Source organism: Moschus berezovskii, chromosome 20 (assembly GCF_049115385.1).
Source record: "Moschus berezovskii isolate FMDL1 chromosome 20, NW_MosBer_1.0, whole genome shotgun sequence".
Taxonomy (NCBI): Eukaryota; Metazoa; Chordata; class Mammalia; order Artiodactyla; family Moschidae; genus Moschus; species Moschus berezovskii.
In genome coordinates, this window is record NC_142479.1 from 42,478,811 (window position 1) to 42,504,391 (window position 25,581).

Genomic DNA, 25,581 nt, shown 5'->3' on the forward strand with positions numbered 1-25,581 from the left:
CTTAGTGTGAAGTGAGAAGTGCTCCCTAGGGACGTCCCTGGCGGTCCAGTGGCTGGGACTCCACACTCCCAATTCAGGGAGCCCCAGTTCCATCTCTAGTCCAGAAACTAGATCCCCCGTGCCAAAACTAAGAGTCCATATGCCTCAACTAAAGATCCTGCATGCCACAATTAAGACTTGGTGCAGCCCAATAAACTTCTAAAAAGAAAGCAGAGGTGCTCGCTGATGGAGCCTTCGCCTCCCTCTCCAGTCCTGGCCCTCGCCCCTCCTCCCTCTGACCTACCGTCCCCTCACTGTCCCCAGCACACGGCGCACAGCCTGCTGCTCTTCACTTCACCTTAGTCCACCCTGCTGCTCCTGCTGTGAACACTCCCTCCCCTGTCTCTGCCCAACCACCATTCATCCTCTGAGACTCAGCAGACCATCACTTTGGCCCCTCCTGTGTGAGGCCCTCCCCCGCATCCTCTTTATCACCCCTGCCCACTCACCTCCTTCTGCCACTCGAAGCCTAACGCCCTGAACACTCCCTGGGGTTATACTCGCTGTGTCCTCCATTGACCTGGGGTTGTAGCGCTAGCTACATTTGTCTTGGGGTATTTATTCATCATTTCATCTCCCAAGCCCAGTACATCAGTGTGAAATGACCGAACAGTGTATGTCCACGAGCTTTGTGAAGATTAGCATGAGAGCAAACCTTACTCAATAACTTCTTCCAACGTTTACTAAGTCTAATGGCCACTTCCCTTATCCCCACAAAGATCACATGGAGCCTCTCCTCCCATGATTTAAGTTATGCTACCTTTAGAAATGAAGGGTTACATGTAGACGCTGCCATGCCTGGCGGAGTCAATGACTCTGACTTCATAATGTTCTCAGATATTTTACAAATTAGCATCTTCAATTCATGAGACATATGTCTTAAAGATATAGAGAGGTTGGCGTCCCTGGTGGTTCAGTGGTAAAGAATCCTCCTGCCAATGCAGGAAAGGCAGGAGATGCAGGTTTGGTCCCTGGGTCAGGAAGATCCCCTGGAGAAGGGCATGGCAACCCACTCCAGTATTCTTGCCTGGAGAATTCCATGGACAAAGGAACCTGGTGGGCTACAGTCCATGGGGTCACAAAAGAGGAGGACGTGACTTAGTGACTAAAGAACAATGATAGAGATCTTATTTTATAAATACATCTATCTATATAGATATACCTTCAGTTCATCCTTGCCAGATGTTGGGAAGCTAGGAGGGTGCTTATGAGGTGCCCGTTGTCTCTGATCTCACAGGTATGAAACAAGACTTTATGGGGACTGGTGTCGAACAGTAGCAGAGAAGTCCCAGTACAACCTTTCACGGCCACTTCTGAAACGTGACCCGGAGACAAAGCAGATCACTGTCAACTTTAGTCCACAGGTAAGTCGATGGAAGGAGCTTCCTTTTGGTCTCTAAGAGTTGCATTTTTGACTCTGCTGATTTCAAAGGCAAACAGGCTTTTTATAAGAATATGCTGAAGGTGGTCCAAAGAACTTGCACCCTGGATTTTACTTTGTGGGGGGAGTGAATCCTAGGGTGTAGTGTTTTCTTAAGTTGTCCACTCTTCATGTTTTCCTCCAGGGTTCCCCAGTGAGTTTGCTCTGATGTCACACAACGGAAAGTACTGCAAAATACCACTGATCTTTTGGTATCAGAGTCAGCTGGGCCCATCTTATCTTTTATTTTGTGGTTGTACATTTGAAATGGCCCTCTCTACTGCAATATTATATAAACAGTCCACACTTGTATTCATTTCTTGTTTTCATTTTTTACATTTAAAATTTTAATATCTTGAGCTTCTTTCAGTATAAAGTAGGAGGCTGAGGTCATTTCCCAGCTAAAGGGTAAGCCTTTGTCTCAGTGTTGTCAGGGCAGCAAAGAAAGCTGGCCCAGAACCACTGGAAGGAGAACTGGGAGCCCAGGAGTCTTGATATGAAGCTGGGGCTGGTGATGGGGGGAATCTGGCTTACTCTGTTTTGTCATCTGTTCTTATATGCATCAATGCTCAATCAACTCCGAGATATCACAATAAATTAGCAAGGGATGAAGAATGGGATGTCTGGAAACCCTGCTGGAGGCCCCTGTCTTTGGCACAGGACCATATCCACTTGGCTTTTCCCTTCTGCACTTCCCACTAAACTCAATGCCTCCCCTCAAGAAGTTCAGAGAAGCCTGCGTGATGTCTATTTCCTGTACCCCTAGTATATTAAGCCTTTAGAACAGGCTTCCCTGGTGGCTCAGATGGTCAAGAATCCACCTGCAATGCGGTAGACCCAAGTTTGATCTCTGAATCAGGAAGATCCCCTGGAGTAGGAAATGGCAAACCCATTCCAGTATTCTTGCCTGGAGAATTCCATGGACAGAAGAACCTGGTGGGCTACAGTCCGTGGGGTGGCAAAAGAGTCAGACATGACTGAGCAGCTCTCGCTTTCACTCTAGTATATTAGAGCACAAAGCATGCCAGGAAAGAGTTACAGAAACTGAGGGATATTTCCCATAATTGTATTTAACAACTAAAGTTGTGAAACGGGCACCTCCTCTAAACTCTGCCAGTGTCTGTGACCACGCATCTGACCTTGTGGGGAGGAGGCAGATGGCCCTCATGCATGTGGGTGGTCCTAATCCTTCCCCTGACCACCTCCCAGCCCCCAACCCCTGCCACAGAGCATGTTCTCATCATGGAAGGTGATAGTCCCTCATTTGAGTCCGACTCTTTGCAACCCATGGGACTGTAGCCTGCCAGGCTCCTCTGTCCATGGGGTTCTACAGGCAGGAATACTGAAGTGGGTTGCCATGCCCTTCTGCAGGAGATCTCCCTGACTCAAGCATCAAGCCCAGTTCTCCTGCATTGCAGGCAGATTCTTTACTGCTGGAGCCACCACGGAAGCCCCCGTTTTCACAATCCACATGCCCGAAAGCATCAGGCTAGAGCCCTCGTTGGCTATCACGGGTGTCTTCTTTCTCAGGTTTTCCTCTTCTTACTCTTCGTGATTTACAGGTTTGGAGAGGCTCAGTGCTTCCTGATCACCTTCCTTTTGCCTCAGACTCAATTTTCCCTTTCAGAGAAGATTTAAGAAACTAGTCGAAGTGAAAAAGAGACCCAGAAGGCCCTCTGGGGTTTCCTGGTCCTGACCTGTATTGCTGCTGTTCGATACCACTGAACCGCAGGAACTCACGTCAGCTCTTTCCTCCAGCTGGTTTCCGTGCTGAAAGAAATGCGTTATCTTCAACCCCAGCAAATGACGCACGTCCCTGAGACAGCAGCAGCCATGTTCTCCTCCAGAGAGTTCTACCGGCAGCTCGTGGCTAATTTGGAGTTGACAGCAACTTGGTACAACAAGGTTATGGAAACTCTGCTCGAGGTGGAATTTCCATTAGTTCAGGAAGAGCTGCAAGATATCGATCTCTGCCTGAGAGCTGCGGAGGAGACTCTGAGCTGGAAGACAGAAGGTAACGGGCCTCCACCGGGAGTCTGGGGAAAAGGCTGAGAGTCAAGATTCTAATAAAGTTAGTAGAACCTCACTTTACTCCCTGGTTAACCCAATTCAGGGAAGCACGACCCCGTGCTCTCAGATATGCATCCAGAGCAGAGAGGACATGCAGGAATGGTGTCCCTCTTCTGCCTCCTCTGTGTGGCTAGGAGGTTTGGACATCTTTGCTACCACAGTCTGGGAGTTTGCATGAACTCACCCATAGTCTCCAGCATATACCAGGCACTCCAGGGAGGAGGAATTACACTATATTAGGTGACACGGTGATAAAGAATCAGCCTGCCAATGCAGGAGATGCAAGAGATGTGAGTTCAATCTCTGGGTCAGGAAGACTCCCCTGGAGAAGAAAATGGCAACCTACTCCAGGATTTTTGGGAAATTCTGGGAAATGCCATGGACAGAGGAACCTGGCAGGTTACAGTCCATGGAGTCACAAGAGAGTCAGATTTGATTGAGCAACTGAGGGTAGCAAAGCACACTTCATTGTAACCCTCTCTCTCTCTTTTTTTTCAAGTAGTAAAATTCTGGGTGGTTTATTTTTTTCTTCTTTCTACTTTAATTACTTTTTCTTAGAACGTGAAAGTGAAAGTCACTCAGTCATGTCCGACTCTTTGCAATCCCATGGACTTCTCCAGGCCAGAATACTGGAGTGGGTAGCCTTTCCCTTCTCAGGGGGATTTTCCCAACCCAGGGATCGAACCCAGGTCTCCTGCCTTGCAGGCAGATTCTTTACCAACTGAGCCACAAGAAAAGCCCGAGGGAAGACTTTTTCTTAATTGGACCATAAGCATCTTAAATAAGGCAACTATGCACTTACTTTTCTTATATCCTCCAGTTCAATTCCATAAACTTTGATTGACTGATTAATACATGCAGGGTTCCATGTGTAGGACTGTGGGGGAGATATGATCTGTGAGTTATAGGGGAGCACCACCCCCACCCTCAAAGAACATGTAACCAGGGTTAGCGTAAGGCATGGCTTAATGATCTAGCTAGGATGGAAAAAGCTCTGATGGTGACAAACTAGCCTGTGCAGAAAAGTCTTATAAAACCCGCAAGTATGAAATCCCTGTCTTTCAGAGCAATCACCCCTTTTGCTCTGCCACTATAAGCTATTTCAATTAATGCTCTTTCTTTTGGGGAGCAGGTATTTGGGATTATGTCATTCAGATCACCAATAGTATTCATGATCTCGAACAAAGAATTCAGAAAACTAAAGACAATGTGGAAGAGATTCAGAGCATCATGAAAACATGGATGTCACCGATATTTAAGAGAAAAGATGGGAAAAAGGAATGCCTTCTCTCTCTGGATGATCAGCATGATCGAGTGGAAAAATATTACTGTCACATCAAAGAATCTGGCCTGAAGATCCACGCCCTTGTGAAGGTAATAACCAGCCTCTCAGGCACGCATCCCACCAGTCCAGGAAAAGTGCCAAGGAGAGTGTTTGGGTGCTAGAAGTGATTTGGGAAATAGAACAACCAATAGATGCTGTGTCTTCTGCAGTCACTGATAGAAGTTAAAACTGATAGCAAAAGAGCTAAAACTAATGGATGGAGAGAATGCCAAGTCACATTCTGGCATCAGTGTATCAACATTAAAAGTATCTTAATAGTGACACCGCTTAGTTGTCACACACAAAACCCCAACGGGTAGAAGGAGATGCCAAGTGCAGAATCCTAAATTATCTACTGCACTAACCACCCCGAACTCATCCACACAACGTAGTGTGGCCCTCCAGCATCATCTTCATGACCTAGCCCTACTGAGCTTGGAGAGACACAAGATGCACTCGATAAAGAGAAGGAAAAACGCAGAGCACTGCCCTTCCCTGGTGGCTCAGAGGTGAAGAACCCAGCTGCCGATGCAGGAGACACAGGTTCCATCCCTGGGTCAGGAAGAGCCCCTGGAGGAGGAAATGGCAACCCACTCCAGTGTCCGTGCCAGGGAAATCCCTTGGACCGAGGACCCTGGTGGGCTACAGTCCATGGGGTCGCAAAAGAGTCTGACGTGACTTAGCAACTGAGTGTGCATGCCCTTCACACCATGGCCACCAGCTCCAGTCCTACAGAAGAGGCCGTGGGGAAGTTCTTTTGGGTTGATCTCATGCACAGTCAGTAGTGAATCACAGTTGTTAAATTTGGTTTTTCTGAGGTTTTTGAAGACCAATCAAATGTTGTACTTTTGACCTTTTAAATTTTCTTTATCTGTTTTCTAGTTTACTAATCTATTATCATTTCTTTCTTTCTAGTCGATTTGGGACTACTTTGCTCAATCCTTCTTTTCTAGCCTATGAGGGTAGGAGTTAAGTATATTGATTCGAAGCCTGACTTCCTTTCTAATACAGACATTTGATGATATAAATTTCCCTTATACTACTTCAGTTACATTCCCCAAATTTGTTCTGCCTCATTCTCATTTCAATTTTAAACTTTTTCTCTTGTGATTTGTTCTTTAACTCAGTGGTCACTTAGGAGTATGTTGTTTAATTTCCATGTATTTGGAACTTCCCCGGATAGCTTAGGCTTCCCAGATGGTTCAGTGGTAAAGAATCAGCCTGTAATGCAGGAGATGCAGGTTTGATCCCTGGGTCAGGAAGATCCACTGGTGAATGAAATGGCAACCCGCTCCAGTATTCTTGCCTGGGAAATCATATGGACAGAGGAAGCTGGCAGGCTACAGTCCATGGGGTCTCGAAGAGTCAGAGATGATTCAGTGACTAAACCACCTCCACTACCTGGGTTCAGTTCAGTTCAGTTCAGTCGTTCAGTCGTGTCTGACTCTTTACGACCCCATGAACCACAGCACAACAAGCCTCCCTGTCCATCACCAACTCCCAGAGTCCACCCAAACCCATGTCCATTATGTTGGTGATGCCATCCAACCATCTCATCTTCTGTCATCCCCTTCTCCTCCTGCCCTCAATCTTTCCCAACATCAAGGTCTTTTCAAATGAGTCAGCTCTTCACACAGGTGGCCAAAGTATTGGAGTTTCAGCTTCAACATCAGTTCTTCCAATGAACATCCAGGACTGAACTCCTTTAGGGTGGACTGGTTGGATCTCCTTGCAGTCCAAGGGACTCTCAAGAGTCTTTTCCAACACCACAGTTCAAAAGCATCAATTCTTCAGTGCTCAGCTTTCTTTATAGTCCAACTCTCACATCCATACATTACCACTGGAAAAACCATAGGCTTAACTAGACGGACCCTTGTTGGCAAAGTAATGTCTCTGCTTTTTAATATGCTGTCTAGGTTGGCAGTGATTTTGGAGCCCCCCAAAATAAGGTCTCTCACTGTTTCCTTTGTTTCCCCATCTATTTACCATTAAGTGATGGGACCAGATGCCATGATCATAGTTTTCTGAATGTTGAGTTTTAAGCCAACTTTTTCACTCTCCTCTTTCACTTTCATCAAGAGGCTCTTTAGTTCTTTGCTTTCTGCCACAAGTGTGGTGTCATCTGCATATCTGAGATTATTGATATTTCTCCCGGCAATCTTGATTCCAACTTGTGCTTCATCCAGTCAAGCATTTCTCATGATGTACTCTGCATGTAAGTTAAATAAGCACGGTGACAATATACAGCCTTGACATACACCTTTCCCGATTTGGAACCAGTCTGTTGTTCCATGTCCAGTTCTAACTGTAGCTTCTTGACCTGCATACAGATTTCTCAAGAGTCAGGTCAGGTGGTCTGTTATTCCCATCTGTTTAAGAATTTTCCACAGTTTGTTGTGATCCACACAGTCAAAGGCTTTAGCATAGTCAATAAAGTAGAAGTCAATGTTTTTCTAGAACTCTTTCTCTTTTTCAATGATCTAATGGATGTTGGCAATTTGATCTCTGGTTCCTCTGCCTTTTCTAAATCTAGTTTGAACATCTGGAAGTTCACGGTTCACATGCTGTTGTAGCCTGGCTTGGAGAATTTTGAGCATTACTTTGCTCAAAGTAAGCTACCACCTGGGTAGCTTAATGAAATTGATACTGTGTAATTCTATTGTAGGCAGAGGAAATAAACAACACACATGGGAACAATTCAAACTGCCCAGCCATCTTTTGTAGTGTTGCTGTATACGTGCATGTGTGTGTATAAGATATACCCCACAATTGAATATTATAATTTTGTGTTTTAAAAATTTTTGGGGAAAATCTTTATAGTGTTTTGTATTTACCCACATAGTCACCATTTCCAGGCTTGTTTTTCACTTCTGCAGAATTGAGTTAACATCTATGGTCATTTCTCTTTGGCCCAAAGAACTTCCTTTAGTATTTCTTGCAGTTCAGATCTGCTGATGACACGATCTCTCAGTTTTTGTTTATCTGAAAGTGTCCTTCTTTCACCTTTGTTTTTGAAGAAGAGTTTCACAGAATATAAAATTCTGTGTAGACAGTTCTGTTTTCCTTTCGGAAGGCATTTCATAATCTATCCTCCAAACTTCATGATGAGAAGCCAGCAAAATGTATATCTTTGTCCCTTTATATGTAATGTATTGTTTTTCTCAGGCTACTTACAATAGATTCTAAACAGATTTTTTAAAATAAATTCTTTGTGTCTTTTTCATTTAACCATGATGTGCATAAATAAGATTTCTTTGTATTCAGGCTGCTTGAAGTTTGTGATATTTTAAATCTGTTTTTCATCAAGTTTGAGGAGTTTTTAATCAAATTATAACATTCTCATCTGCTAATTCCAACATCTGTTTTATTTTCTGAGTCTTTTTTAATGTGAAGGAAGTTTATTTTTTTCTCATAAAATAAGTCTAAGGAATAAACATCCCAGGATTGGTATGACAGTTATTTTCTAAGTCTGTTTTTACTGTTTATTTTCTCTCTTGGTTAAATGTCACATTTTCCTGCTTCTCAGCATGTCTAGTAATTTTTTATTATGTTCTAGTCATGTTGGACGCCACTTTGTAATCTGGGTGTCATACTTCCCTTAAAGAATTGATGGTTTTGTTTCAGCAGGCAGTTAACTCACTGGCGGTCAGCTTGATCCTATTGAAGCCTTATTTTAAGCTTCCTTGGGGAGAATCTAAAGAAGCCTTACTCTAGAATAGAGCTCTAATCCTAAAGCATTGCATTTCTGGGGTCTCAACTGAAGTCCTGGGTTATCGGTTATCTTTTCATTATTTCTGACAAAACACTAACATTTTCCAGCACCATATGACCTTCATAAACCCATTCAACTTAGTCTCCAGTAACTGTGTTCTGCCTAGCCTTGCAGAATCTTGCACTAAATACGTACAGCCTAATGCTCAGTCAAAGATCCAAGAGGACTCAGCGGCCTCAGCAAATCCCAATTCCTGTCTTTTTCTGCCCAGCAGGAAGGGTGCTCTAATTAATGTCCACTTCTCTATGCCATGCTTTGGAAAGTGCCTCCAGGCAGAAAGTCAGGTGGTTGTGAAACTCACCTTGAATTTTCCTTTCTCTTAGAGATCATATCCCAATATCTTTATCTAGTTACCCAAATAACTATTTCTTGTATCCAGTTCTGTAGTTGTTTGTAGCAAAAGGGAAAGCCTGATCTCATTCTTCTGTCTTGGCTAGTATCAGAAACTTGAGCTATTTCTTCCTGGTTTATAGAAAATTCCAACATGTTTGCTCCTTGTTCCATAGTAGATTTATGTAGAAAGGTACAGTTAGCTATCTTGATATGGTGACAGTAGAAAAGATATAGAACAACTCTACAAGGCAGTTATAACAACTACAAGTTTTTAACTGTAGACGCAAACAGACGTGAACATTTTAGTAACACCTAAGAACAACTCTGCATTGTCACTGTGCTATCGGCAGATGATGAACTCCCATTAAATCTTTAAACTTCTTAGGAAGGAAAGGTGCAGGTAATGCATTTTAGAAAATTTTAGAGTTTTGACATTTAAAAGCAGAAAAATGAGATTTACAATCTGGCAGTGTTCCCTAAAGGGGTAAGTGTGAGTCACCTAGAAAATTTACTTTTGCAAAGTGGTAGCAACTTTCTTTGAAGATACAAGATAAATGGAAAGTTATTGTAAAAAAGGCTGAATGATGAAAATGATGGTGAGCAAATGGGACACCTCTACTTGCCATACTGCCATGTCTGAGACTGTACCGTGTAAAAAGAAGGAGAGAGAGCCTGTGTGTTTGTTTCTATGTGTGCATTTTCCAAGTCACTCAGTATGATAAAAGTTTTTAGTTAAATGCCAGCAATACTCTCCAGCTCATTTCTCTTTCTATTTATTTTATTGAAGTGTGATTGATTTACAGTGTTGTGTTAGTTTCTGCTGTACAGCAGGGCGATTCAGTTATATGTACATATTCTATTTCATATTCTTTTCCATTATGGTTCATTACAGGATACTGCATAAGTTCCCTGTGTGTACAGTAGGACCTGTTGCTCATCCATCCTATATATAATAGTTTGCACCTGCTAATGCTGAACTCCAGTTCATCCCTCCCCCACCCACCCTGCCTTGGCAAACACAAATCTGTTCTCTGTGTCTGTGAGTCTGTTTCTGTTTTGTAGATAAGTTCATTTGTGTCATGTTTTAGATTCCACATATAAGTGATATCATGTGGCATTTGTCCTTCTCTTTCTGACTTATTTCACTTAGTATGATAATCTCTAGGCTCATCCATGTTGCTGCAAATGCTATTATTTCATTCTTTTTTATGACTGAGCAGTATTCCATTACAAATATGCACCACATCTTCTTTATCTATTCATCCATCAGTGGACATTTAGGTTGTTTCCTGTCTTGGCTATTGTGAATAGTGGTGCTATGAACACTGAGGTGCCTGGATCGTTTTGAGTTAGAGTTGTCTGGATATATACCCAGGGGTGGGATTCACTCCCATTCATTTCTCCTTAGAAAGAAGTACTTCTCCTTTCCTAGGAAATGCCTTACTTGCTTGAACCTAGATTTCTCACGTCTTGAACTGTCATGCTCTCTGCCTTTAGCTCTCATTCTTCTGCCCACCCTACCCTCTGCTCTGATGTAGTTTCCTCTGCAGTGTCAGCCAGCATCTATCTACGAGGCACGCGCTGCATCCCTCCTGAGAAGCTGGCCTGACCCCATCCTCCTTCCTCAGGGAGAGGTTGCAACGTCATATTTCCTTCGTGGATTAACTTTGTGTTCCTTTCAAGCAAGGGTTACACACATTAGACAGGAATGGACCTGACACACATACCCGGCAGATCTCATTTCATTGTGCTTAGCTTTTTTGTGCTTCACAGAGACTGAATTTGTTTTTTTTTTTTTTCAATTGATGGTTTATTGCAACCTTGCACTGAGAATAGTCTAGCCATGCAGTTTTTCTCTTGTCAGATTTTTGGCAATTCTTATAATATTTCAAACTTTTTTATTATCATCATACTTTGTGATCTTTGATACTATTGTGAAAAGATAATGATTTCCTGAAGGCTCAGGTGATAGATAGCCTTTTTTAGCAATAAAGTATTTTTAATTAAGATATGAATATCCTTTTGTAGACATAATATTGCACACTTAATAGACTATAGTATAAACATAACTGGGAAACCAAACACTGTGTAACTGACTTTATTGCAATATTGGCTTTATTACAGTGGACTGGAACCAAACCCGCAATATAGCCAAGGGCTGCCTGTAATAGAAGACTCTTCATAACAGTGCGATTTTTCTCTGTGTGTTATCTTCATTCCCATTCATGATGATAAGAGCAGTCCTTGCATATTATTAAACATGGTTTATATCTGCTCTTCTTTATTTTGTAGGAAAACCTGGGTCTTTTTTCAGCAGATTCAACTTCTGATATCTGGAAAGCTTATGTTAACTACATTGATGATATGTTGCTGGATGGATTCTTTCTTGCCATTGAGTGTTCCCTCAAGTACCTCCTGGAAAATACCGGTATTTAGTGGCTTATGGATGTGGGTTATTACTGGGAAGGTAATAGTCATAGCATCTGTCGAGTTACAATGAAGTGCCATTGAGTGCTCTGTGACTTTTCCCAAAAGGTGTGAACATTTTGTGAAGTGTACACAGTAAAATAAAAAAGGCATTGTGTCTCTAAATTGTTCAAAGATAAAACACTTCTCCCTCTTCAAAACTCAGATGATGAACCAGGCTCTAACACAGTGAAACCCATAGCCAAGGTAAAAACGTAAAAGCCAATTTACTCTAGGGACCTCCCTGGGAGTCAGTAGCTAACACTTTGCACTTCCAGTGTGGGGGGCAGGGGTTTGATCCCTGGGTTGGGGAACTGGGACCCACACACCTTATGGCATGGCCAAAATAAATAAATTTCATGGTTTAAGCCGAATGGACTCTATCTCCGTGGCCTTTTGAGAACACAGGGAGTTTGTAGCAGCTGGCTTATGTAGAAGAAACAGATGTTTTTCTGTGTAAAAAGAAAAAAAAAAGAGAGACAAGAATCTGGGGATGAGATAGCTTTCAGAAGGGAAAGGTATATTAAGGAGGCAGTGGGCATTCTTTGAAGCTGTTAAAAGATAGCTAAGGGCTTCACATTTATGGTTGATACACAGGGCCAAAGATTGTATAGTAAGGGCTAACCTTGGTTAGTAAATGATGGGATGGAAAGGGGAGAAGAGTTCAAAAATAAAGTCGAATTAAACCTTTCAGATTCTGGTAGATTCTGACATGCTCAGCAAGGCTGAAGGGAGAGGTGAGGATGAGGCGAGATGAGAGCTTAAGGCGCTGAGTAGAACCCAAGGAGAGAAATTAAATGCAGAGTTAGAATAGGTGGGCTGAGACCAGGATCTGGGTATCCAGCCCCTGTAAGAAGCTGACGATGCAGAGAGGAGCAAGGCCAGCGCTGGGGCAGCTCCACTCCATGGTCCTGGTAGGTGGAGTGACTGAGGTCAGAGGCAAGGTCTCTGCTTTCACAGCACAAGGAGACAGAGAAGCAGGAAATGGGCTCAGGCCTGGTCATCGAGGTGGGAGATCACCTTCCAGAACCTCGGGCAGTGAACACAGGTGCCCAGACTGGAGAGCTGGTTCCTAGGGACGAGTGCCAACGGTACTCATCTTAGTAAACTGACCCAACCTTGTCTGATAGTGGAGCTCGGAGACTCGTCACTTAGCTCTCTTCTAGAAGTTCTAGGAAGATGCTTCGGCCACACTTGAGTGCAGGCACTGCACAGGGGACTTGCCCCGGGTCAGTGTCTGTCCAGCCTTCCGGATCTGGGCTGTCTGATGTGTCACCTGTCCTTCTCTCATGGGAAGGAGAGCCAGGGAGCAAGAGGGTGGACAGGGGATGGTAGCCAAAGTCATCTTCCCTCCATGGCAGTAGGAGGAAGGGAACACATACCCTCCACAATATATCAGCAGTTAAGGGGCAGAAGCTGGCCTTAGTAGCCACCTGAGCTATGGTTGAAATTAAAATGTGCTGGTTATCAAGGGGAGGTGAAGGAGCCTGAAGGGAATGGCCTCCAAGAGGAAAGTCACCGTGACCCTTCACCGTAGCCCAGCGGGACAGCTTCATTCACCTGGTCCACCTTACTGTTTCCACCTCTCACACTTGGTCAGGCCAGTTCAGTACCATTCCCATGGCTTGGTCTGGCTTCCCAGCCACCTCTCAGAATCCAGACCTTGCCTGGATTAACTGCTATCCACTCCATCCAGAAACACTCTTCCTCTTCTCAACTCTTTTTTTTTTTTAATTTTATTTTTTTATTGGAAGCTAATTATTTTACAATATTATATTGGTTGGTTTTGCCATACATTGACATGAATCCGCCCCGGGTGTACATGAGTTCCCCCTCCCAAACCCCCCTCCCACCTCCCTTCTCCCCTTATCCTTCCTCTGGGTCATCCCCGCATACCAGCCCCGAGCATCCTGTAACATGCATTGACCCTGAACTGGTGATTCGTTTCACATATGATAATATACATGTTTCAATGCCATTCTCCCAAACCATCCCACCCTCACCCTCTCCCACAGAGTCCCAAAGACTGTTCTATACATCTGTGTCTCTTTTGCTGTCTTCTCAACTCTTAAAGAGAGTTGTGCCAAGGATGTGGAACCACCAGGGCCATCCAGTTTGTACGATATTTGTGTTGGTATTGCATCGGACATAGGGATTATGGTCTCCTGTGGAGTTTCCCAGGTGGCGCTAGTCGTCAAGAACCCGCTTGCCAAGCAGGAGATGTAAGAGACGCGGGTTTGATCCCTGGGTCAGGAAGATCCCCTGGAGGAGGGTGCAGCAGCTCACTCCAGTATTCTTGCCTGGAGAATCCCATGGACAGAGGAGCCTGGTGGGCTATAGTCCATAGCGTGACAAAGAGATACGGTTGAAGCAACTGAGCACACACAGCACTCACCGTCTGCAAAGGCCCAGACTCTATGGACTGTATTTCTCTCTAAATAGATCTACTTCTTGAGAAGAGTGAGGCTCATGAGGGAGGGGAGATATATATATATATATATATATATAATTATGACTGATTTGTGTTGTTGTACAGCAGAAGCCAACACAGCATTGTAAAGTGATTATCCTCCAATTAAAAAATTAAAGAAATAAATCCACTTCCTACCTAAAATATATATGTATAAGAAAATAAGTGGTTATTAATAAGAGTCTAAGCATTTATCTTGTACTTGGAACATCTTGTTCTATATTATATTTTGATTTAAATTTAGCAAGGCAGTTTAGTCTAGCAAGTAATCAGGGATTTGTTAATTATTTATACTGTTTTTAAAAATTTTATCACTACAGAATTAAAGCAAGTCCTGTTTTTACAGAAAAGGAGCAGAAGGGGAGGGACTATGACTGCTCTTTTTTTCCAAGCCTACGCGACCTTGGACAAGCACACCCTTGTTCCCCTAGTGGCTGCCTATGGAATTGCCTTGTTTGTGCTCAGGATGATGTCCGTGGCTTCCAAGAAACTGGCTTTGCAAAACCAACACCTTCTCACCCAGAGGCCGCACTGCCCCACAGAAAGCTTTGGGAATGTGGAAGCGTTCCAGCTTGGGTTGATCAGTTACAGGATGTGCCCTCTGAGGACAAAGAGAGTAAATGCCCTGTCATGCCCTGATGCCGAAGCTCCAGTATTTTAGCCACCTGATGTGAAGAGCTGACTCATTGGCAAAGACCTTGATGCAGGGAAAGATTGAGAGCAGGAGAAGGGGACGGCAGAGGATGAGATGGTTGGATGACATCACCGACTCAATGGACATGAGTTTGAGCAAGCTTCAGGAGATAGTGGGGGACAGGGAAGCCTGGGGTGCTGCAGTCCCCGGGGTCAGAGAGTGGGACACGACTGAGCGACTGAACAACCACAGCAGCTCCAGGACAGCCGTGCCCAGGAATTAGCCTGTTCACAATGCCAGCGGCCCGTCCCCCTTGATAAACACTGCAGGACTGCCACCTGCACCTTTGTGGGGCTTTAGCAAAGTTTATATTTCTATTTCCTCAGACCGGAACAGCAACTCTAAAGGAAAGAAACGCTCGGAGTGCTTTCAAATCAGTGTTGCATTTTTGCCACTTACCCACTCCCTTCTGTTTGTCTTCTTTGTATTTCAGAATGTAAGGCAGGACTCACCCCGATATTTGAAGCCCAGCTGAGCTTAGCCATCCCAGAACTGGTTTTCTGTCCGTCGCTGGAGCCTGGCGTGAAGGGCGGCTTCTACGACCTGGTGGAGGGTCTCGTCACCAGCATCTTTAGCATAGCGTCCTTGGTCCCCCGGCTTTCTCCCGAGAATGGATCTCCTCACTATCAGGTACTGGCTCTGCAAGCATCTCCCCCACCCTCCCACCAGACCTGGAGGCCCCTGTGAAATGCTAGTGTCATCTGTCCAATGCCATCTTGCTCCCCCAGGTGGACTTGGAGGCCATGGCTGACCTGGCAGGCCTGCGGGGCGAGCTGCTGGGGCGGGTGCAGGCCATGATGGCCCTCTGTGGCAACTATCGGAGCACCCTCAGCCAGTATTCCTACCTCTACACGGAGGACCGGAAGGAGGCTCTGGGCCAGTTTCTGTTGTACGGGCATGTGCTCACAACCGAGGAGGTGGAAGCCCATGCCGAGGACGGCATCCCAGAGAATCCTCCCCTCCTGCATCAGTTCAGAGCGCAGATCGACTCCTACGAGAAGCTCCATGAGGATGTGTGCAGGCTGGAGCCCATCCAGGTGTTTGACAGCTGGATGAAGATCGACGCACGGCCCTTTAAAGCATCTCTGATGAATGTAATCAAAAAGTGGAGCCTCATGTTCAAACAGCATCTCGTGGACCATGTCACTCACAGGTAACAGTCCTTCTAGCTTTTCTTCCAGCTTCCTGGGCTGTCGGGAACATGATGTTTTCAATCGATTTGACATTTCCCCCCATAGGTTCACTGGTTAAATGAAAAGTTAGAACAGCTAAATGGAGGTTCCAAGCTTCTGGACACCAGCAGTAACTTTAGTCCTGTCCTCTCATTTGTCCATCAGACCTGACCTCTTCCTGTTTTGTTTTCTATCCGTCACCCAGTGTCCGAAAGGCACTCAGTAAGCGGTAAATACTGTTTGAGGGAATAATAGCAGGTCAGCCCTCCCTGCACAACTCTGACTGTGAATTCTCTTTAAGCCTGAGAAGCAGAGGGTGTCTAATGGGCCTCTTAGATTTTATTTCTCCCATTTACTCCTTGTCTCAGATTATCCAGCTGTGCAGCATGGAAGTCCCTAAACCTACATGCCCCTGATGCCTTTTTTTTTTTCTTATAATTTTATTTATTTATTTATGGCAGTGCTGGGTCTTCATTGCTGTACGGGGTTTTTCTCTAGTTGCGGAGAGTGGGGGCTGCTCTCCGGCTGCAGTATGAGGGCTTCTCACTGCAGTGGCTTCCCTTGTTGCAAAGTATGGGCTCTAGGGTATGCAGGCATCAGTAGTTGCAGCTCTGGGGCTTGGTACATCTGGGTGACGAGCTGCTTCACCCCATTCAGGGTGGGGTGGGCACACGGAGGGGGATCCAGCCAGTGTGGTTCAGGTTGAACCCCATCAGAGAGACCCTGTAACTGCCCAGGTAGACACCATCAGGCTTGAGCATGGGTGCGATCTTGAAGATCAGGTGTTCCCATAGAACATGAGCAGTAGAGTACTGGCTTATGAGGAAGTCAGTGATCCCCTGACAGACAAATGAAGAGGGTGTTCCTCCTGGGTGCACTTGTCCTGTGATGAATACTACCTTCTCCTCTGCTCCCTCCCAAACATTGTCCTTCTCAGAACTCTAGCTGTGCAACTGACTGGATCTGAAACTCTGCCTGTTGCCCCGTGGACTTGGACCCTGCCCCCCACAGCTCCATTAGCCCAGAACTAGACTCTCAAAGCGTACCGCTGGGCCTAAAGGTGGATGAGACACACTTGCCCTTCAGTGTGGCCTCCAGACTCTTCCTCTCTCCCCTGTCCGCTCTCAGAATCACCATCTCCACTGAGTTCTACCAGGCGGTACCGACCGCCACCTGTCTCGGCTGCCGTCACTGGCCAAGCTCTCAGTCACGCCTCCCCTCCGTTGCAGGGCGCATTGTCCGGCTCAGTCTCCCTCTCCCCTCCGTGACTCAGCATCCACAGGGTGCCTCCATCACACCTGCCTCTTGTTTTCTCGACCTCTCTCTCCAATGCCTTTCCCTCCCCACCCCTCTGCTCTGTGCTGTGCACTCGGTGGAGTGGAGGGAAAGGTGAGCAAATTCATGCGTCCCTTCAGAATCTCAGGATGAAGCATTCTCTCCCCTGACCAGCACCTGGTGTCTTTCCAGCTCTCTTCCTCGGCAGCGCTGCCGTGCAGAGTTCTTCAGACCTATCAGTATCTCCAATCCACTGTTCCCGACGCTCGATCAGGACAGCTCAGTGTTTATCACCCTTGCTCCCCAGCCCTGTCCCCACCTTGTAAAACCCTGACCGTCTGAGCTCAGCACTGCACGTCTATACCCGAGCAGTTCATCCTTGATGGAGGAAAAACACACCGCTATTCAGGTTAAATTTATGAGCATAAACTTCAAGCAAGCCCTGAACATTTTCATATATGCTTCCGACTCCTCCAGACGCTCTTTTTCCTCTCTTGCCTTAAACCTCAAATATCTTCTCTGCCTTTTTAGCCTTGCCTCTCATTTCCCTGGAAAATGAGAACCGGTCACCACAGAACTAACTCAGCTTTTCACCAATAAATCTACCAACCTACCTGCATTTGAAGCCGTATGTTCAACTACCTCTTCTCTTACAGCGAAGAAGCTGCTTTTCTAACTGTAGCCTCCTTCTTCATATCTACTTGAAGACTGACCTCCTTAAACACTCCCTTCATTCTCCCATGCAAATGTATTGTCCTATCTGGCCTCTTAAAAAAAAAGAAAGGAGCACAGTCCCAGGAGCCCTTCCGCTATGGCACCGTTTCTGTGCACCCTGCTCCACAGCACAGCTCCTCAGAAGGTGTCTCTATACTTGATCCCTGTACTTTTTTTGTCTTCCGTCCTCACTCTTCAAGACGTTTCGTTATAAAATGTAATATACATAAGATTTAGAGAAAAATATCAAAACAAATACTCAGATTTTCCTTACCCAGTGAAGAAACAGGACATTAGCTACGTTTTAATATCCCCTTATGGAAGGACTTGTACGCACTGCTCTATTTAAAATGGATAACCAACAAGGACCTGCTGTATAGGAACTCTGCTCAATGTTATGTGGCAGCCTGGATGGGAGGGGAGTTTGAGGAAGAATGGATACGTGTTTATGTGCAGCTGAGCCCCTTTGCTGTTCACCTGAAGCTATCACAACATTCTCAACAACACTGACTGTAGTGTGTGTTAGTCTCTCGGTCATGTCCGACTATTTGTGACCCCATGGACTGTAGACTGTCAGGCTCCTCTGTCCGTGGGATTCTACAGGCATGAATACTGGAGTGGGTTGCCATTTCCTATACTCAAATACAAAATTAAAAGTTTAAAAAAAATAAAAACAAGTTTCAAACAGTGTGAAGAATAAAATAAAATTCCCTTATGGACTCTTCCCTGATTAAATCCCTCTTCCTCCCTGCCCTAAATATAACCTAATCATTCCCATTTTTTTTTCATGGCTTCAGTTCAGTTCAGTTCAGTCGCTCAGTCGTGTCCGACTCTCCGCGACCCCATGAATCACAGCACGCCAGGCCTCCCTGTCCATCACCAACTCCCGGAGTACACTCAAACTCATGTCCACAGAGTCGGCGATGCCATCCAGCCATCTCATTCTCCGTCGTCCCCTTCTCCTCCCGCCCCCAACCTTTCCCAACATCAGAGTCTTTTCCAGTGAGTCAACTCGTCGCATGAGGTGGCCAAAGTATTGCAGTTTCAGCTTTAGCATCAGTCCCTCCAATGAACATCCAGGATTGATCTCCTTTAGAATGGACTGGTTGGATCTCCTTGCAGTATAAGGGACTCTCAAGAGTCTTCTCCAACACCACAGTTCAAAAGCATCGATTCTTCAGCCATCAGCTTTCTTCACAGTCCAACTCTCACATCCATACATGACCACGGGAAAAACCATTGCCTTGACTAGACGGACTTTTGTTGGCAAAGTAATGTCTCTGCTTTTTAATATACTATCAAGGTTGGTCATAACTTTCCTTCCAAGGAGCAAGCGTCTTTTAATTTCATGGCTGCAATTAGCATCTGCAGTGATTTTGGAGCCCAAAAAAATAAAGTCTGACACGGTTTCCACTGTTTTTCCATCTATTTCCCATGAAGTGATGGGACCAGATGCCATGATCTTTGTTTTCTGAATGTTGAGCTTCAAGCCAACCTTTTCACTCTCCTCTTTCACTTTCATCAAGAGGCTTTTGAGTTCCTCTTCACTTTCTGCCATAAGGGTAGTGTCATCTGCATATCTGAGGTTATTGATATTTCTCCCAGCAATCTTGATTCCGGCTTGTGCTTCTTCCAGCCCCGCATTCCTCATGATGTACTCTGCATATAAGTTAAATAAGCAAGGTGACAATATACAACCTTGACGTACACCTTTTCCTGTTTGGAACCAGTCTGTTGTTCCATGTCCAGTTCTAACTGTTGCTTCCTGACCTGCATACAGGTTTCTCAAGAGGCAGGTCAGGTGGTCTGGGATTCCCATCTCTTTCAGAATGTTCCACAGTTTATGCATATGTATGTATATATATTTGTATCACAGATACAATGATTTGCATTTTAAAGCTATACAAATGAAACGATGTTGTATTCCTGTGTATCTCTCTGTGTCCTGTCTCCCTCAGCACTGATGCTCGAGGTTCATCCATGTTGAGAGTGTAGCAGCAGTTCCTTCATTTTCGCTGCTACAGAGTATCACATCATCTGAATATGCCGCAACGTATCTGCCCATTCAGTGGATGACATGGCTGTTTCAGATGGTTTCACTGATACCAACAGGACTGCGATGAATTCTCTTATACCGATATCACAGTGCACTCAAGCCAGCATCCCTCTAGGGTGCATACCTGAGAGTGGAGTCGCTGGGGCAGTGCATGTAATGCCAGCTCCCTGCCAGGTGCCTCAGCCATGTGTGAAGATGCCTGGAGCCCCACATCCTCCGCACCTTTTGATACAAACTGTTTAGTGCTGGCCCTTCTGGAGGGAGCTTAGTGGTGTCTCATAGTGATCAATATTTCACATTATGAATAAAGTAGCTCATCTTTCTGTGTTTTTGGATGAGTCATTATGTTTCCTCTTCTTTGGTTATTCATAGCTCTTGACCACTTTTTATTGGACTGTATCTTTTCCTTTTTCATTTTTGGAAGTAACACATATTGTAGTTCTTTGGTAGTTGTGTATATTGCAGATGTAGCCTCCCATTTTGCAGCCTGTCTCCCCTCTGCATTTATGGTATATTTTGATGAAGGGTTCATTTTGATGTAACCAGATGTGTTCATCTTTCCCCCTGTGTTGTCTTCTTTTCTCTTGTTAAATCAGCCCTTTCTTGTCCTGAGAGCCTAGTGATACTCTCCTATGCTGCTGCTAAGTCGCTTCAGTCGTGTCCGACTCTGTGCGACCCCATAGACGGCAGCCCACCAGGCTCCCCCGTCCCTGGGATTCTCCAGGCAAGAACACTGGAGTGGGTTGCCATTTCCTTCTCCAATGCATGAAAGTGAAGTCGCTCAGTCGTGTCTGACTCTTAGCGACCCCATGGACTGCAGCCCACCAGGCTCCTCTACCCATGGGATTTCCCAGGCAAGAGTACTGGAGTGGGGTGCCATCGCCTTCTCAGTTACTCTCCTATATCCTTACCTAAAAGTTTTACTTTTTGTGTTAAGCAGCTCTTTGTCTGTCCCTGCCTTAATATGAAACTGTCCTAATTATCATACTTCTGTAATAAATCTTAGCTTCCCAGGGGGCTCAGTGGCAAAGAATCTGCCTGCCAATGCAGGAGATTCAGGTTTGATCCCTGGGTCAGGAAGATCTCCTGGAGAAGGAAATGGTAACCCACTCCAGTATTCTTGACTGGGAAATCCCGTGGACAGAGGAGCCTGGAAGGCTATAGTCCATGGGGCAGAAAAGAGTCAGATACAACTTAGCGACTAAACTACAACAATAAATCTTGACATCTGGCACTGGAGTCCCCACCTTTTCCAGTTTCGTTAAGAATGTCTCAACAATTCTCGGCCCTTACTATTTTACATACATTGAAAATCAATTTGTAGAAGAAAAGATTCCATTGAGATTTCAATGATATTTGCCGTGATTGTAGATCATTTTGAGTAGAATTTTCTTCTTTATAGTATTGAGTATTCCCAAGTACATATTATCTCACCATTTATCTTCTTTAATGTCTTTGAATGAAATTTTATAATCATTACCTTTAAAAGCATTTTCATGTCTTAGGATTTATTCCTTAATATTTTATTTTTTGTTTCCTAGTATAAATCATATTTCAGAATCATATTTTCCACAGAAATGAATTGATTTTTGTGCATTGATTTTGTATCAAGCAGCTCTACTAAGTAGCTTGTTAATTCTAATAATTTATATGTACTTTTTGGGATTTGCCATGTACATAAGCATCAACTACAAATTTATGGAAATTTTATTTTTTCCTTCCTGTTTTTTTTATGCATTTATCACTATTTATCTGATCAGCCTGACTAGGACTGTCAGTATAACATCGGATAAAGTGATAATAAGTCCTTGTCTTGTTCCTGATCTTAAGGGGATACTTTCAGCATTTCATTACATGGTATAATATTCTGTGAGCATTTTTTTTTTATGGATTCTCTTTATCTGATTAAAGATGTAAACTTCTAGTCCTAATTTGTTAGGAGGATTTAGCATAAATGGTTATAACATTTTCTCGAGTTCCTTTTCTAACTCCATTAACATAATTCTGTTTTTTTTCCCTCAATATGTTAAAGTTGTGAATATATTTTTTTGTTTCTAATACTGAACCAATCTATCATTACTAAGATAAGCCAAACACAAAATATTGTCTTTTTCAATATATCCATTGGTTGATTTTGTTTGCAGATATTTTATATAGCACTGACATGTCTGTGTTTGCTGAAACTGGCTTTCAGTTTTTCCTTTCCGTGTTGTCTTTGTCTGATCTTGCTCTGTGGTTTTGCTAGCTTCCTAAAATGTGTTAGGAAGTAATCCTTCTTGTTTATTCTCTGTAAGAGTTGGTGTAAGATTGAAATTCGCTGATCCTTGAAAGTTTGATTTAAATCTCCTATTGAACCATCTGGCTTAGTGTTTTCTTTGTGGAAGAATTGTTACCTGTAGTTTTTCTAATGTTTATAGAAATATTAAGTTCTATTCCTAAGTCATATTTTTCTAGGGATGTATCCATTTCATATCATGAAATTTGTATTTTTCTCTTACCCGTTTATGTATTAAGGATGTTCCTCTTTAGATTTCTATTCATTTCTATTGTGCTTTCTGGCTTCTTAATTAATCTTCCAAGTGATTTACAAAGAGCTACCTAATGAACCCATTGATCTTACTTATTATAATTTGATTTTTGTTTTGATACGTTTTTCTTATGTGTTTATTATTTCCTTCTACTTTCTTTGGGTTTATTTTCTCTCCTTTGACTAACCTAAGATGTGTGCTTTGCTTATTCGTCTTGAGTCTTCATCATTTTTAATGTAACACTTAGAGTTATAAATTCCCTTCTGAGTACAATTTTATCTACATCTCACAGGTCTTAGTATGTAGATTTTCTTCATAATAAAGTTCTAAATATTTGTAATATCCATTAAGATGTGCTTATACTTTTTTAATCTTAAAACATGGATTCTTCTAGTTACATTTCTGTTATTAATTTTTAACAATTCCACTGCAGTCAGATAAAGTGATATAGGTAATAAAAAGCTTCTGAAATTTGTTGAATTTGGTCAGTTTTTATAAATATTCTGTGCACATTTTAAAAGAATATGTGTTCTATAACTGTTGGGTATAATGTTCTGTGCATGCTTATTAGATCAAACTTGTTTTCTTCAAATCCACTACAACCTCACTACCATTTTTTTGATTTGCTTAATTTATCAATTACTGAGATAACTGTTAAAAATCTTCCACTTTGATGAAGGAATGTCAAATTCTTGTACCTCTGTAACTTTTTGTTTCATTTATTTCATGTTATATGATCATCAGTTCAGTTCAGTTCAGTTCAGTCGCTCAGTCGTGTCCAACTCTCCGTGACCCCATGAATCACAGCACGCAAGGCCTCCCTGTCCATCACCAACTCCCGGAGTACACTCAAACTCATGTCCACAGAGTCGGTGATACCATCCAGCCATCTCATTCTTGGTCGTCCCCTTCTCCTCCCGCCCCCAACCTTTCCCAGCATCAGAGTCTTTTCCAGTGAGTCAACTCGTCGCATGAGATGGCCAAAGTATTGGAGTTTCAGCTTTAGCATCAGTCCTTCCAATGAACACCCAGGATCGATTTCCCTTAGAATGGACTGGTTGGATCTCCTTGCGGTACAAGGGACTCTCAAGAGTCTTCTCCAACACCACAGTTCAAAACCATCAATTCTTCGGCAATCAGCTTTCTTCACAGTCCAACTCTCACATCCATACATGACCACGGGAAAAACCATAGCCTTGACTAGACGGACCTTGGTTGGCAAAGTAATGTCTCTGCTTTTTAATATATTATCAAGGTTGGTCATAACTTTCCTTCCAAGGAGTAAGCGTCTTTTAATTTCATGACTGCAATCAGCATCTGCAGTGATTTTGGAGCCCAAAAAAATAAAGTCTGACACTGTTTCCACTGTTTTTCCATCTATTTCCCATGAAGTGATGGGACCAGATGCCATGATCTTTGTTTTCTGAATGTTGAGCTTCAAGCCAACCTTTTCACTCTCCTCTTTCACTTTCATCAAGAGGCTTTTGAGTTCCTCTTCACTTTCTGCCATAAGGGTAGTGTCATCTGCATATCTGAGATTATTGATATTTCTCCCAGCAATCTTGATTCCGGCTTGTGCTTCTTCCAGCCCAGCGTTCCTCATGATGTACTCTGCATATAAGTTAAATAAGCAAGGTGACAATATATAGCCTTGACGTACTCCTTTTCCTATTTGGAACCAGTCTGTTGTCCCATGTACAGTTCTGACTGTTGCTTCCTGACCTGCATACAGGTTTCTCAAGAGGCAGGTCAGGTGGTCTGGGATTCCCATCTCTTTCAGAATGTTCCACAGTTTATTGTGATCCACACAGTCAAAGGCTTTGGCATAGTCAATGAAGCAGAAATAGATGTTTTTCTGGAACTCTCTTGCTTTCTCCATGATCCAGCGGATGTTGGCAATTTGATCTCTGGTGCCTCTGCCTTTTCTAAAACCTGCTTGAGCATCTGGGAGTTCACGGTTCACATATTGCTGAAGCCTGGCTTGGAGAATTTTGAGCATGACTTTACTAGCGTGTGAGATGAGTGCAATTGTGCGGTAGTTTGAGCATTCTTTGGCATTCCCTTTCTTTGGGATTGGGATGAAGACTGACCTTTTCCAGTCCTGTGGCCACTGCTAAGTTTTCCAAATTTGCTGGCATGTTGAGTGCAGCACTTTCACAGCATCATCTTTCAAGATTTGAAATAGCTCAACTGGAATTCCATCACCACCACTAGCTTTGTTCGTAGTGATGCTTTCTAAGGCCCACTTGACTTCACATTCCAAGATGTCTGGCTCTAGGTCAGTGATCACGTTATCGTGACTATCTTGCTTGTGAAGACCTTTTTTGTACAGTTCTGTGTATTCTTGCCACCTCTTCTTAATATCTTCTGCTTCTGTTAGGACCCTCCCATCTCTGTCCTTTATCAAGCCCATCTTTGCATGAAATGTTCCCTTGGAATCTCTAATTTTCTTGAAGAGCTCTCTTGTTTTTCCTATTCTGTTGTTTTCCTCTATTTCTTTGCATTGATCACTGAGGAAGGCTTTCTTATCTCTCCTTGCTATTCTTTGGAACTCTGCATTCAGATGCTTATATGATCATACAGTTTGACTTTTTATATCTTCCTGGAAAATTGTATATTTTAGCCACACATTAAAAATCTTTTATCACTAGCTATATTTCTTGTGTTAAAGTGTGTTTTGTCTTGTATTAATATAACAAAACCAGTTTCTTTTGTATGACATTTGCCTGGTGTCTCTTACCTTACCCTCTGGCTTTTGATCTTTCTGTGCCTTTGTATTAGAGGAGATCTTCATAATTGGCATGGAACTGAATGTTTTATCTACCTTAAAAGCTTTCTTTTAACTGGAGGGTTTTCCTCATTAATGTCTATTGTGCTGTATTTAAATTCATTTGTACCATTTTATTGTGAACTTTTATTTGTTCTTTTTATTTTTCTTTCTTGCCTGCTTTTGGATTGAAATTCTTTTTTTCATGTTTTCTTTTCTTTTCCTTTCTCCTATTCCATTTTTTCCCTTCTGCTAATTTGGGTGTTGTGCTATCTAAGTCATCTGTTCTAATAGTTAACCATAGCTATTCTTAAAAACATTCTTAAAAGAAATAAACTAATCAGTACTGTTACTTTTTTCACAACCAATACAAGAACTTCAGAATAGCTTGATCTCACCTGTTTATCCATCAAATTATATCCTATAATTCCAAGTAATTTCAGTTGTACTCTATTATTTATCTAAATTCCACAAATTATAC

General features: G+C 43.4%; 1 protein-coding gene across 4 annotated transcripts in view; it reads left to right on the forward strand.

Moving 5' to 3' along the window:
- DNAH9 (dynein axonemal heavy chain 9) overlaps positions 1 to 25,581 on the forward strand; it is a 297,242-nt gene that overhangs the window by 47,715 nt on the left and 223,946 nt on the right. For all 4 annotated transcript variants that reach the window (XM_088828905.1, XM_088828906.1, XM_055407299.2 and 1 more), the window contains exons 12-17: positions 1,277 to 1,403; positions 3,218 to 3,473; positions 4,662 to 4,903; positions 11,251 to 11,386; positions 15,022 to 15,218; positions 15,317 to 15,741. In XM_088828905.1, the coding sequence (XP_088685031.1) occupies positions 1,277 to 1,403; positions 3,218 to 3,473; positions 4,662 to 4,903; positions 11,251 to 11,386; positions 15,022 to 15,218; positions 15,317 to 15,741 (1,383 nt within the window). The remainder of the gene's footprint in view (positions 1 to 1,276; positions 1,404 to 3,217; positions 3,474 to 4,661; positions 4,904 to 11,250; positions 11,387 to 15,021; positions 15,219 to 15,316; positions 15,742 to 25,581) is intronic.